The sequence below is a fragment of the Frankliniella occidentalis genome, unplaced genomic scaffold (assembly GCF_000697945.3).
Source record: "Frankliniella occidentalis isolate FOCC.00 unplaced genomic scaffold, Focc_3.1 Scaffold11, whole genome shotgun sequence".
Lineage (NCBI taxonomy): Eukaryota > Metazoa > Arthropoda > Insecta > Thysanoptera > Thripidae > Frankliniella > Frankliniella occidentalis.
In genome coordinates, this window is record NW_026267141.1 from 707,454 (window position 1) to 720,986 (window position 13,533).

General features: G+C 53.9%; 2 protein-coding genes across 2 annotated transcripts in view; one reads left to right on the forward strand and one right to left on the reverse strand.

The window, feature by feature from the left end:
• LOC113215357 (GTPase activating protein homolog 2-like) overlaps positions 1-9,188 on the forward strand; it is a 10,543-nt gene extending 1,355 nt beyond the window's left edge. The window contains exons 2-6 of the mRNA XM_026434976.2: positions 2,688-2,826; positions 6,404-6,484; positions 7,620-7,855; positions 7,935-8,164; positions 8,785-9,188. Of these exons, the coding sequence (XP_026290761.1) occupies positions 2,775-2,826; positions 6,404-6,484; positions 7,620-7,855; positions 7,935-8,164; positions 8,785-9,055 (870 nt within the window). The 5' untranslated portion in view covers positions 2,688-2,774 and the 3' untranslated portion in view covers positions 9,056-9,188. The remainder of the gene's footprint in view (positions 1-2,687; positions 2,827-6,403; positions 6,485-7,619; positions 7,856-7,934; positions 8,165-8,784) is intronic.
• Positions 9,141-13,533, reverse strand: part of LOC113215373 (scavenger receptor class F member 2-like) — a 14,955-nt gene continuing 10,562 nt past the window's right edge. The window contains exons 2-3 of the mRNA XM_052277683.1: positions 11,429-11,509; positions 9,141-10,080 (exon numbers count right to left, since the gene is read on the reverse strand). Coding sequence (XP_052133643.1) covers positions 9,521-10,080; positions 11,429-11,509 — 641 coding nt within the window. The 3' untranslated portion in view covers positions 9,141-9,520. The remainder of the gene's footprint in view (positions 10,081-11,428; positions 11,510-13,533) is intronic.

Below are 13,533 nucleotides of genomic sequence, written 5' to 3' on the forward strand. Positions count from 1 at the left end.
CAGGAGCTGGCTACTCCAAGGGCGGATCAAGGCCGTCATTCTCTTGCATCCACCCTGATATCCCACTGTATTTCGGAATTATCAGATTCGGGTACAGCACCCCTTTCCATCCCGGGGTACGACGTTTCAACTACCAACTAGTACCGGGTAGCCCTTCATCACTTACGGTAGCCCTTTTGAACTGCGCGCCGCGCGCGCTCCCGTCCGCCGCAACACAAGCCGTTCCGTCGCTCCGCTCCCAACTTGTTCACTCTGGCCCAGTGGATAAGAGGCCTGACTTCCGATCGCTAGAGTCGGGGTTCAGTCCCGCCTGCCTTTTCATTTTGGCCGCAATCCACTACCTTTTTTTGTCAACCGTTTGTCGACCGTTTGTCTTCAATTTGTGGGCGTTAACACAAATTTTTTCACAAATTAACAACATCCCGCTGACAAACTGTTGACAAAATAATTACAATTACTAATTTTCGTTTTGTCAACCATTTGTCGTCAGTTTGTCATAAATTTTGTCATTCGTATGTCATTTATGTATCGTTCGCCCATCGACAAAATTTTGACTAAATAATACCATAGGTTTCTACGCGGGCGAGCAGCAGAACTAGAAGTATGTGTAAAGGGGGGGGGGGGTAGGGGGATCTCCTCTCTTAGGTTACAGAAGAAACACCACTGACCAACTTGTTGCTAGATTCAGTGTAGTTAGTACGTGCGAGACACGCCCTTTGCCCCCTGTTTTGTAGGTGACTCCGCTCATCACGAACAAGACCGCATAGTAAAGTGGAGGCCCGACTCTGACCCGCCCGGCTGCGGCACGAATGTGCTGCGCTCGCTTTTCCCATTTTCACATTGTGCACGCGTGTGCGTGTGTGTGTGTGTGTGTGTGTGTGTGTGTGTGTTTGTGTGTTTGTGTGGGGGGGGGGCGAGAGGAGGGGAGGGCGTTGTATTTATCAGGACCTCTCACAAACGAACTGGCGCAGGCGGGGGCGTGCTGGGGCTCGTTGAGCAGGCGCGCGCGTTCTCTCTCTCTCTCTCTCTCTCTCGCCTCTCTCTCTCTCTGAAACACATCACCCCCCCCCCATCACCCTCGCATTCCCACGGTCCTCGTCTCTCTCGCTCCTCTCGCTCTCGCTGTGTCTGTCTCTCTGTCTCTCATGAATCTTTCTTACTGGCGCCGACAGAGGCGCACGAGGAACTTTTGCGCCTTTGCGCCATTTGGCACTCGTTGGGGATATACTCGAGTAGGCCTTTAAATGCCGAGTGCCTATCAGGCCCACACCCAGAAAATGGTATCCTTAAAACAATGCGAAATGCGTTGCTTCAACGCTATATTTACCTCAAGAAATACAAGGAAAATTGTCTTCAACTGAAAGCAAATGTCGTTAAAACAATTACTTACTTAATTTCCTGTAAAAAAATTGGAAAAACCTTAAACCATCAAGCTCAAAAATCACCTTAGAAAAAAGAAATTTCCTTGGTTTAAGGATACAATTTTCTGGCTGCAACCACCCCTGACCCTGACTTGCTCTAATACACCCTGCTTAATACTGCTATGCTATGGCCCTTCTCCAGAAAACCAACTGTTTTCGCACGTTGTTGCATAGAGCTCTCAAAGGCCCTTGTTACGAGGCGCTGCTGAGGTCCTTGTTCCTCGCTGAAGGTACTGCCAGGTCCTGTTGGGCCCCGCGTCCCTGCTACGTGCGCCAGGCATACAGCCCATAGCAAGACAATCGCGCCCGCCTGTCCGCAGCCACGCCTCTGTATGCTGCAACACTTACTTTGCTTACAATTTATTCGCAATGTATATTGTCTCTCTGAAAATACTCAGAGAAATAAATATACATGGAAATGACGAAGGGACAGACCCAAGGGCACATCCATTCGCTTAGTTCTGTCCATGTGGATGCGAAGTCCTTTCCAGGCAGGAGCGGTTTTTATGTGGTGGTGGTGGGGTAGGGCTTATGTGTCCAGGGCTTTCCCGCTTTCCCTGCCATTCGAAACGAGTGCCTTTGCGTACAATGACGACGTTTTTAAATGCGACCTGCACTGTGTGTGTGTGTTGAAGATGGAGAGGGGGGGGGGGTAGTCGCCTTGCCACATGAAAGCTCTCTGCAGTCGTGGTGAGTGAGGGGTTCCCCTCGGCCAGCTGGCCCGGCCGCGGCACATAAGGCCCCTCGGGTATTTTCACCCATTGTGTGGGAGCGGACAGGCGGCGGCACCACGCCGCACAGGCCACACCAACGCCACAAGATGCCCCCCCCCCCCCAAGCAGGGACAGCCAGCGCACACTTTTTGGATGAGCCTGTGTCACGACCACCAAGCTGCCACACACCCACCTCTCCCAGGTGAGGTGACAGGTGACGCGGGGCGCTCCCTAGACACCAGGCAGGGCCGCGGCCTGGCCGTCAGCAGCTCGCCCGGAATGGGCTTTCTCGTCTCTGTGGTCCATGGGCTGCGCGGCGGGCACAGGCTGATGTTCATTGATGAGACACGCTCCGCGACGCTCCGCCCCCCAGCCTCCTCCTCGCCAACAACCATCTCACTCGCACTCACACGCGCCCCCTACACTGCTTTCCGAGTTTGTGTTATTATTTGTCATTACCGTCATTACTTTCGGCTGCAGTGGCCCGCTGCTCGCCGCGCTGTGCGTGATTGAGGGCTGCCCGAGCGTAATCCTTGCAATATGATGTGCGCAGGATTGGTCAACGCCCACCGCAGGACTACTGGTCACCGAGGGTCAGCACCGTCAGCACGGAGCGGAGCGCACCTCAACGCCATGAGCCATGAAGATCCGGGCCCTGCTGACGCTGACGCTGCTGTTGCTGTTCGCGTCAGGTCAGTCCCACTCGGACGGCTCGCGTCAGGCCAACACGCGGCCCAATAATATACCATTAATGAGAAATGAAACCAGAAGGGCCTAAGTACGTTCCCAAGCGGAGATGACCAAAGAGGTCAGCCCAGTTCACTGTGCATGAAACTGACGTGGTGTGCAATCGTCACACACGTGAAGTGTGAAAGCAAACGATGAAGAGGGGTCTTATTGGGGTCGACGACAGAACATCGACCCCTACAAAAATTAGTTAAATTTCTTGTTGCACACAGCACACTCGAAAGGCTTTCTCAACCTGCACGAGCTACCGCTATGCGGCCCAGGCCTGTCTGCGTGCCCGGCACTTGTCGCGCAGAGTCAACCCTTCATCCTGGACCCGCCGCCACCTAGCGTCGCCGCGCTGAACTTCTTCACGCGCCTGAGCTAAGCCGCTGAGCTAAGCAGGGAGAGGAAGAGCAGGGGTCTTCTTGGCACTCTCGTCCTCTCCCTGTTTGACTCGGCCAGCGGAAGAGGAGCCTACTCAGCAACACTAGCGCGTGAAGACGTTCTGCGCGGCGACGCTAGGTGGCGACGGGTCCGGAGGAAGGGTTGACTATGCGCGACGAGTAGCGAGCATGCGGACTGGCCTGGGGGGCCTCGCGAACTCCTCTCCGCGTCACGTGACGTGTGCCTTAAGAAGCGAAACTCAGTGCGATAGAATTAGACATTTTGGCATTGACCACCCGGCAAATGAAGAATTTTTCTTGAGGCACACGTCACGCATTTAACTGTTCCTTAACTATAACATCCATTCAGCTGGTCAACCTCGCTCTTCGCACAATGTATCCTACTTCCGCAGACTTATGCCCTTCTGGTATTGTCAGTAAAGTAATATATTGGGCTGGTGCCCGTAGGTCTTTAAAAATTTTATGAAATTATTGAGGGAGGGCGGGCGCGTACTTTGAAGCGAAAACATGATGAAAGTAGGTGAGTCGTAAGTTGGGGTGCAGTTGCTAGCCATTGCCCAGCCGAACATATATTACCTACCCTCGCAGGCGCCCGGCAGCTCCACGGTAGGCAGCCCAGCCACGCACCCGTGCTCGCCAGGTGCGCAGATTGCCTACCCTTGCAGGCGCTCGGCAGCCCCACGGTAGGCAGCTCAGCCGCGCACCCGTGCTTGCCAGGTGCGCAGATTGCCTACCCTCGCAGGCGCTCGGCAGCCCCGCGGTAAGCAGGCAGCACAGCCGCGCACCCGTGCTCGCCAGGCGCGTAGATTACCTTCCCTTGCCGACGCCCGCAGCTGCTCCGCCGAAGCGGAGCTAAGCAAACCCACTGTGGTCCCGCATCTTCTCGCGTAACAACAGTGAGGAGTCGTATAATTGTAAAATTAAATCGAACCGGAGTCATTTCCTTGTTGGTTTCGCCGCGACCGAGGCTCTGGCCGGGCTGCGGGCTGCTCGAGTTGACCCGGTGACACGGCAACAACTGCAATGTGAACCCGAACAAGCCGCAAAGGAGCGCAGCCCGCTGGCGGTGGTTTACACTTTCGTTGTGCCGTGCACCGCAGCGCACGAGGGGAGAGAGAGAGAGAGAGAGAGAGAGAGAGAGAGAGAGAGAGAGAGAGAGAGAGAGGGGGGTGGGGGTTTAGGGCATTATTCATCCAGTGGCGTGCCGTGGGACGTTCGTCGCCAACAAGCTAAAGGAAACCAAAGCTGCCGGTCGAACAGAAGAGTTTCTCCCCCTCCGCCACCTCCGCAGGAGCGCTATGGGGACGCATGGGTGATGCATGGGGCGGCGGCCGCGGCGGCGGCGTCGGCACAGGGAAAAAGGGAAAGAGGGACAAAAACGATCGGGACACCGCGACCGGGGCAGCGGAGGAGGCGGGAGGGAGCCTCTGGCGCAAACCAATACCACCAATACTAACGAGTTCACTCGAAATAGGTAGGCACAATTATTTGGACCACGTTTATTACTTACCATTTAGAACTGTACTAGCGCACTACTACATACGAACGGTATGTGTTTAAGAAACCGCGTCACATACATTTATTGCATTTTTATTATTTCAGTGATGCATTTTTAGTCACACAGTTGTCTGCAAGACTCACTGGGATCTGTTATTGTTTCGCGACAAGTGCCATGAGCGATTGTTTTCCTTTAGAGCGTTTTTATAACCAACTTGCCTTCATCTTTCATTTTTACCAAAATGAGAACAAGCGGTACTTAACCCGCCGCCCGAGCGGTGGCGCGTACCCACGAACGGTCGCGCAGTGCGCCGCGCGGTCCGTCGCTGGGAAAACGTTTGTTACTGTGTGCTTGTTGTGGCTGCTGTCGAGAGTCTCTAGAGAGTCGAACGCCCTCGCTAGCGCTCTCGCTAAAGCCCTAGCCCCACAGGGCACGCGATAGCATCGGACAGTCTTCTTCTCTATGCAAGACACCACTAGCACAAAGAAAAAACAACAAACGGTAGGATTTAGCACCTTAAAAGGATCTCCGGCTAAAGTGACTTTAGAGAAGCATGGAACAGACCGGCGTCGACAAGACGTGACGCTATGGTTTATCATGCCCCTCGGATCATCATTTCATCGGTGGATGAAAGATGTTAAAATTGCCATTGCCAACTAACAGTTATTGACTGTGCCTTGTCACACTGTGATATTTTTCATAAAGGTATTAAAGCTAGTGCCGCTTTGCTGGTCCTAGTAGTGTAGTGCAGTTTGCCACTTGTAAAGTGGCAACCTTATGTTCTACACTAATAACTGTAAAACTAAAACGTTCAACGTTCAACAATTACCACTGGGGAACTCCTTTCTGCTCCGGAAACAGATCTTCTGTATAACGAAAAGTTCTGCAGTTGTAAGCGGCGAACTATTTTGTTCTACAACTATTGCGTTTAGTTCGACAGTTACAAGTGTAGAACAGAAGTTCACTACTTAAAATTGACAAACTGTTCTACTCGTAGATTAGAAGAGCGGCTAAAGCACTGTTGGAAAAGTGCCGTGCTCGATCATTTCGTCGTTTTTCTAGTGCTGCTGGGGGGACTTCAACGCTGGCGCCAAAGTAGAGTGCGCCGTGATCATCAGGGCTGTTAACGCTAATTTAACGATTAACGCCGTTTATTAACGCCGTTAACGTTAGTTAACGAGTAACGTTAGCGCGTTACAGTTACGCCGAAGCATTAACGTTATCGCGCTACGTTACTTTTGAGGTTAGCGGGATAACGCCGTTAACGTTAACGCTTTTCTGCGGGAGGGCGTACAAATAAGCCATTTTGCACGGATATGTCCATGTGATACTATTGAATTTTGTCGCCTTTAGCAAGAACTGTTGTTTACTGCTCGTCCGGGTCGCGCTCTGCAGCTCCCTCAGCTACGAAAGTCAGATTAACGATGACGGCGTTATCAGTTAACGTTAACGGGTTAACGGCGTTAATAGTTAAAGTTAACGTTATCGTTAGCGCGTTACGTGTGTCAAAACGTATTAACGATAACGCGTTACGTTAATTTGGTTCGTTATCGCTTTAACGTTAGCGCGCTAACATTTCAAATTAACGTTAACAGCCCTGGTGATCATGGATGCCAACTCTCGCCAACTCTGTTACAGGTGGCGACGCTGTCCTCGTGCCTGACAACATCGTGTCGTTCATGCACATCTTGTACTCCACCATCCCGGTCATCAGGAAGGGTGAGTGGCGAGGAAGCACATGAACGGAGATGAACAGAGGGGAGGGGCTTGTAACACACATCATCATCATGCGGTAGAGAAGGCAGCGGTGGTTTTGCAGTGAGTCGGATGGGTGCGGCGAAGTCCCCCGCTGGTCGCGGCGCCACCGCCACGACCATACGCCACCGCCAACGTGATGAGCATTGACAAGCTTCCGCCTCAAACCCCAACACACACAATAGTGTTTTTTTTTTTTTTTTTTTTTTTTTTTTTGAGGGTAGGGAAAGGGGTTTGCAAGCGCGGATCGTTGAGTTTGTTCTGATTCTACTACTTGACCTCGTCTTTGACAACGACAATTATCGAGGTAAGTATATACAGTCAGGTTTGCGTTCCTAACTTGGTTCTAGAGCCCTGTGCCCTACCGTCGGAGACTTTGCAGTCTAAAATTACTGTTCATGCTTCGAGATCAGAAATGTGCGACATAAATAATATGTAACTTTTCGGCTACCAAGTAGCAAGTAGTTCGGAGTTTTTGTCGACTTGCGACTAAATTCGTAAATTTACGTTTGGCAGTAACGCCCGCTGGCCTCGCGAAAATTATTAAATATACAAGGATTTCAGACCTTAAAGAACTGATGACCAACGTAATGAAAACAACATTTAAGTATCAGCACGGTTCTTGTACTGCGACGCCTCACCGGACCATGCACGAGGCAACACCAATGCAGCGGTGTGGTGAGGAGGGCGGGGTACAGTACGCGGTTTGAGGCCTGGCCCGGCCTGGCCCGGCCTGGCCAGCCAACACGAGCGCGCACGCGTACGTGCAGTAAAACAGGTGTGGTCACACAAAGGTCACAAGGGTCACCCCCGACTTGTCCACACGAGGACCGCTCGCTAACCTTCTGTTCTCTTTACCGCAACACCGGACCACATATGAGACCGGGGGGAAAGGAGAGGGGGCGGGAGTTCCTAACGCACCAAGGATCATCCACGCATTCCCCGTACCTCAAGACGTCTGCTCGGCAATGACATTTCTGCCAGTGCAGCTGCGGTTCGCGTGGGTAGGAGAAACCCGTCCACGGTACTCCACCTCTGGGACTCTGCCAAAGACCGTTGCCATCGTCGTCATGGTGTTCCTGACCCCACCGGCCCGCAGGTACGGACTCGCGGCTCGGCTTCGGCTTCAGGTTCGGGCCGCACGCCGACGCCCAGGTCGTCCTGGAGCTCGGCCCCCAGCGGCGCACGGAGCCGCTGACCGTCGTGACCACGCAGCAGCCCACGGTGTACGACTCCAAGCGGCACGTCAGCCTGGACCATGGGCAACCCCTCCAGGACGAGCACCACATTGACGAGGTGGTCGACAACCACCTTGACGACCACAGGGGCAGAGCTGTGAGTCTGCTGAGGTACTGGACCGGAGAGCAGCAGCGGAGGCCGAGAAAGGAGATTCACGATACTTTCTTTCCACCAGGTGCAGCTAGGAGTTGGGCCAGCTGACGCCACCGGGGGCGGCGGCGGCGAGTGGCTGTCTCGCTGGCGGGCGGGGTGGTCCGCCCCTGCCGCCACCGTCGCCCCCTCTCCAACATACGCCCCTTCGAGGGCGGGTCGGGGCATGAGGATTGCCCTGGCTCCGGTCAGCACCATCAACCTCCTCACGACGGCGGCGGCCCCGCGCAGCACCACTCCAACACCGAAGGGAAGGTAAGCCGAGAATGCGAAGGCGGCTGAGTGTACCTGCAGTGGTGCTGGGTACAGCTGGATGCAGCGAGTTGCAGCTAGGAGGTGCAGGTGGGTGCAGCTGAGTGCAGCTGGATGCATCTGGGTGCTGCAGCTGGGTGCAGCTGGGTGCAGCTGGGTGCAGCTGGGTGCAGCTGGGTGCAGCTGGGTGCATCTAGGTGCAGCTGGGTGCAGCTGGGTGCAGCTGGGTGCATTTTTGTGTAGCTGGATGCAGCTGGGTGTAGCTGGATGCAGCTGGGTGCATCTGGGTGTAGCTGGGTGTAGCTGGGTGCAGTTGGGTGCAGCTGGGTGCAGCTGGAGCAGGCCGGAGCAGAGGCCACCTGGCGCCACCTGTCCATCGGATCCCCCTTGCGCTCCATTACCCCCTAATGGCTGTTGTTTTGCGCTCCGCCGGCTGCGCTGCCGCTGTGCTATCTCCGCCTCTCAGAGATCGCGACCGCTGCTGCTGTGTGCAGGGAGACGAGCGGAGGGGCGGAGGAGCGGGACTACGAGGTCACGACTGCGCCCCCTCCCCCTCTCCCCCAGGCAAGTGAGAGAAATTGCCCGATATATTGTGTGAACTTTGTCGGTGGTTTTTCCTGCAGCGCCCGCTCAGACGGTGCAGGGCCCCTGCGCTCGGTGCGTGCGCACCCCGCGGCGGCGACTCCGAGGACGACGTCGCCACCACCCGTGCCCACGACGGCGTCCCCACCCACAGCGCACCTCCGCGGCGCCGTGGCGGCGTTGTCGTCCAGGACGCCGCCGAGGACGCCGCTGAGGACGCCGCCCCCTCCGGCACCGCCGCGGCAGGGCATCATTTTGCAAGTGCTCCGCCAGCTGTGGCAGGCGGGGACCAGGGCGGTCCGCAACAACTGAAAGACAAACGACTGGGCGCAGAACACTGCAGTGTAGTGGATTTACGGCATGAACGATTTTATTCAATTTTATTTTAACATCTCTCTTTGGAAGCAGAAGTGTTTATTTCGAAATATACACAGGATCATGTTGAGTGTTGAGTGTTGTCTACGAGCATGACCGAGGCAGGCACAAGATGGCCGTCGTGCTCTGGAGCGGGTCCCTTGGTGCGCCCGGCGGGTCGGCAGCCCATGCGACGCCTCGCGACGCGGCGCCCGGCGGGCGGCAACCCAACGTGCTCCCGCGGTGGGGAGCGCCGGGGCGGCCGGGGCGGCAGCCTTGGAGTGGAGGTGGGTCGCGGTTCACATTACCATGTTAAGAAACTCCAGCCGCCGCCACGAGAAGACTGCGGTGAGCTCCAGGTACCGAGCCCCACTCTCCAGGAGCCTCTCCAGGCCGGCCTCAGCCAGGGCCTCCACCGAGGCCTCAGCCCTGCTGGCCGGCCCAGTACAGGCTGCGCAGGCGGCGCATGGCCTCCCACCGGGTCTCCGTCGGCGCGGTCCTGCGCTGCGGCTGGTAGCCGTAGCCAAAGCCGGCGGGCTGGCGGGCAGTCCTGGTGTGCGTCTGGGGCCTGGAGAAGGGGTCGACGTACGCCCTAGCGGCCGCCGGGGCCGGTGCCGGAGCCGCGGGCGCCGGGAGGCCCAGGCCGGACCTCCACCGCGACAGCCAGTCGGTGCCAGCCGGGGGCGGCGGCGGTGGGGCGCGGTTGGCGCCGGGGACGACGCCGGCGGGGCCCGAGCGCGCCGACCGGCTGTTGCTCGGCGGCGCTGGGTCGGGCACGTCGAGGACCTGCTCGGGGCCGTCCAGCAGCTGGATGTCGGGGCGGCGGCCGGGGTCCTCGTCCGAGGGCTCCACCTGCCGCTTGCTGCTCGGCGTCGTCTGCCCGCCGATGGGCTGCGTCTCGGACTGCGGGCCCAGCTCCAGCAGCACCTGGAAGTCTGCGAAGGGGCCGAACCGGTAGCCGAAGCCCACGCGCGAGTCGGAGCCTGGAAGCAAACGAGCAGAGAAAAGGTTTCAAGAGCGGCCAGCGGGGGCGGGGGTGGTGGCGGGGGCGACGGCGGCGTCTGGCCCCATACGCTGGAACTGGATGTGAGGTAACTGCGGTGTACCTTGACGCGCCCGCGCCCGAAAGTACATTTACGCGTGTTTGCGCTTTTCTTTTTCGAAATCTTTTCTGTGAGCGCCCGTCGTATCGTCCCCTTTCTCCGGCGAAAACTCACATACAACGACTGCATGGGAATAAATTCGATGGGGACGGCGAGGTGCGGCCGGCGCTGGGCGAGGGGCAGATGAGATCGGTACCGCACGCCGAGGAGGTGGTGTGGCCCCCTGGCCGGGGACACTGGAGCCCCGCTGGAGTCGGCCCACGCCGCGAGGGAGAGATTTTATCACAAATTTACACGCTGCATCGGAGGTGCGATGCCATCTCCCTCCCCCCACCCCGTCCCTTTTTGTGACTTGTTGACCGACCCCTTTCATAATGTGAGCTGGCCTGACAGCGCCGCTGCGCCTGCTCCGCTCCACCTGTGCCTGGAGATGGGGCAATCATTGGCAGCGCTTTTCGTTTCTTATTTTCTTAATTTATTTTTTTAGCGACGGCAGAGGTCGCCGCAGTCGGACCGCTACACTACCCTCTCTGCTTCATCTCGAGTGAATGTGCCTGTGTGCTCAATGAGCATCGCTAATGGCATTCAGACGGGCCGAAAGTCAAACGGGCGGGTAAAATGAAAAGTACGCTGTAGATTTTTTTGTTGGAGTCGCAATTGTTGTATTACTTGGTTTATTAAACAACGATCGGTTTTTGCTCAATAACAACCTGTGAGTTCAACATTTTGTTTGATTACAAATGGCGTTGTCGCACAATAATACGAGTCAAAAACCTATAACGACAAATTTGTACTTAATTTATGTTTTCTTTTTTTTGCCAATACAAGATGAGAGGAGAAAAGGGGGTGGGGGTCGTCACATCATTAAAGGACCGTCTGCGTGGATTGCCCTGAGGCGCCATCCCGGCGCGTCTGCTTTCCACATACACATCCGCGACGAATAGCGCAATTATTCCCCATAAATCCCATACGCGTCACAGGACGCCATTCCATTCCCGTACCCAAATGCACGCCCACAAACACACTGTCTATCATGCACACACACACACACACACACACACACACACACACACACACACACACACACACGCAGAGCCAAGCGCGCGCTTATTTCCAGGGCCGCATTATAAAAGGTCATATGACGACGAAGCGCAGGCAAAGAAGGCGAAAGTGAAATAAGCATTGGAAAAAAAGGAAGAAGAAAACATTAGCAGACTCGCGCTTATACCTTTCTTGATGGGTGGGATGACGGAGTAGACGACCGTGAGCAGGGACACCAGCTGGTCAGGCACGATGAACGCCCCCGCGCCTGAAATGCGAGAAGTCGAACGATAATGGTTATCATACATGAAGCAAAAACGTTGCTCATATGAAGTTGTCATATTGGCGCGAAAAAGTATTTTAAAGGACCCTCGATGAGTTTTCACTATATTTTTTTTAAAATAATGTGGTCCGGCCGGTATCCTATGTAAAAAAAAAAATAACTTAGTTTTGTTTGGATAGAAATAATGACCAATCCAAATTTAGGGTCAGTAAAAGGCCAGTGCAAATATATTATTTTTTAAGTAGACTAAAAAGTATAGGATAGCAATGGTATTTTTTAAAATTCGTTTATCAACTCAGTTTTAGTACAAGAATGTCATCCTCGAGTGCCGACGAGGAGGCCAAAGGTGCCCGTCAGGGCCATCCCCGCCCACTTGACGGTGCGAAAAGGACTATAAAAGAAAGAAACGGCAGTGCGGGGACAGGTGACTGCAAGCGCACCGGCTCGTGTTTGGCCCCGGCCGGTCCCTCCACTACTCTCAGTGCCTGTGCTGGGTCGGCTGAACAAGTCCCTAAGGGTTATCGGTACACCGCAGACAAATAACGTAATTTGCTTCCCTATTCTATTATTAACTTCTCTTTCCTTGGTCTTCTTCTTCTTGCCAGGCGTCGCTTTTCTCTTTATTTCCCACTACTTGATTCGAGGCTAAGGATGTACAAAAACAAATACGTACTACGCTCGGATTTATGTAACCCAACCGCGGCCCGCGGTATTGTTGTTTTTACTGTCTCTAGTGACGCACGATGTCATCCACCTCCACCTTCGCGCGCGTCACCTGTCATCCCCGTGCCCATTCAAACAGTTTCCCTAAAATCACTTCTTTTTATTTGAAATTAAGTGACCGAAAACTGCACTATGAGAAATGTGTGGGTTTTTACCCTCAAAATGGTCTTATAATTTCAATTCAACTAGAACCCTCACTGTTAGTGTGTACACTAGGGGGCGTCGATCTGGCACCACTTTCGATTTCGACTTTTGGATACCACCAAAAAGTTTCGTTTTTTTGTGCTGATTCCAGAAATGACATCGTTTTTGCGATTGGACAACGACTTCAACTCCCTACCGGACGTTTTATGCGAAAAAGCGGAGTTTTTGTCCTTTTTGAGACTTTTAAGCCCCTGATAACATCTTGAACCGTCGGGGTGGCTGTTGCATGGTCGGGTGGTCACTTCTGGCACTAAAGACAACCTTTGCAGCTCGGCCGAGCCACCAGACACCTTCTAAGTGTGTCCCAGACCTCAATTTTTATGCTTTTTTCACTAAAAATTAATGGTTCTAAAACGATTTTCGAGCTTTCTGCGGGTTTACTGACGACCTAGTCAGTATGTACCATGACCAAAGGTGGTAAAAAGGTGTACTGAGGTAGGAAGGACACAGACCAGCCCCCGGCCCAAGGCTGGGTTGCGCAGGGGAAGGGGAAAAGTGGTGGGGGACGAATCCCCCAAATCGGCCAAAATCAGCTGCACTTGCCGTTAGGGTGCCAATAAAAAAAATAATTCGTGGGTTCTGAAAAAAAAATTGAGCCTGATACCTACCGATTTGGAGGTCGCGCAAAGCTCCCAAAGTTTCATTTTATTTCTTTTACTTGCCAATAAAGGCAAAATATTGTAGCGGCGCTTTAAACTGATTTGAGTTCACGATCAGGGTGTCGCTAGACGTATTTTGACGCAAGGAATCGATTCCCATAGTTCGTTTGAGTCTACCAGTCCATTTGTAGCCTCAAAACTCGAAAAAAACGCAAATTTTAGGGGGTTTGTAAACAATTTTGCATTTTTGTGGGAAAGAAAATGTTCGAGTGTCCTAGAATTTGCTTCTGTTTTAGGTTTAGTAATCAAACAACACTTGTAGGAGCTTTAAAAAAAAATTCCCGTGCAAACGCAACATTCTTTACTTTTAGCCCATTTTTGGTCGTTTTTTTCTCTTTCCTTATTTTTTACTTAAAGAAAGAGTGCGCTAGAGACATTTCCGATTTTTGCAAACGGAAGAGCATGAAGAGACATCTATTATCT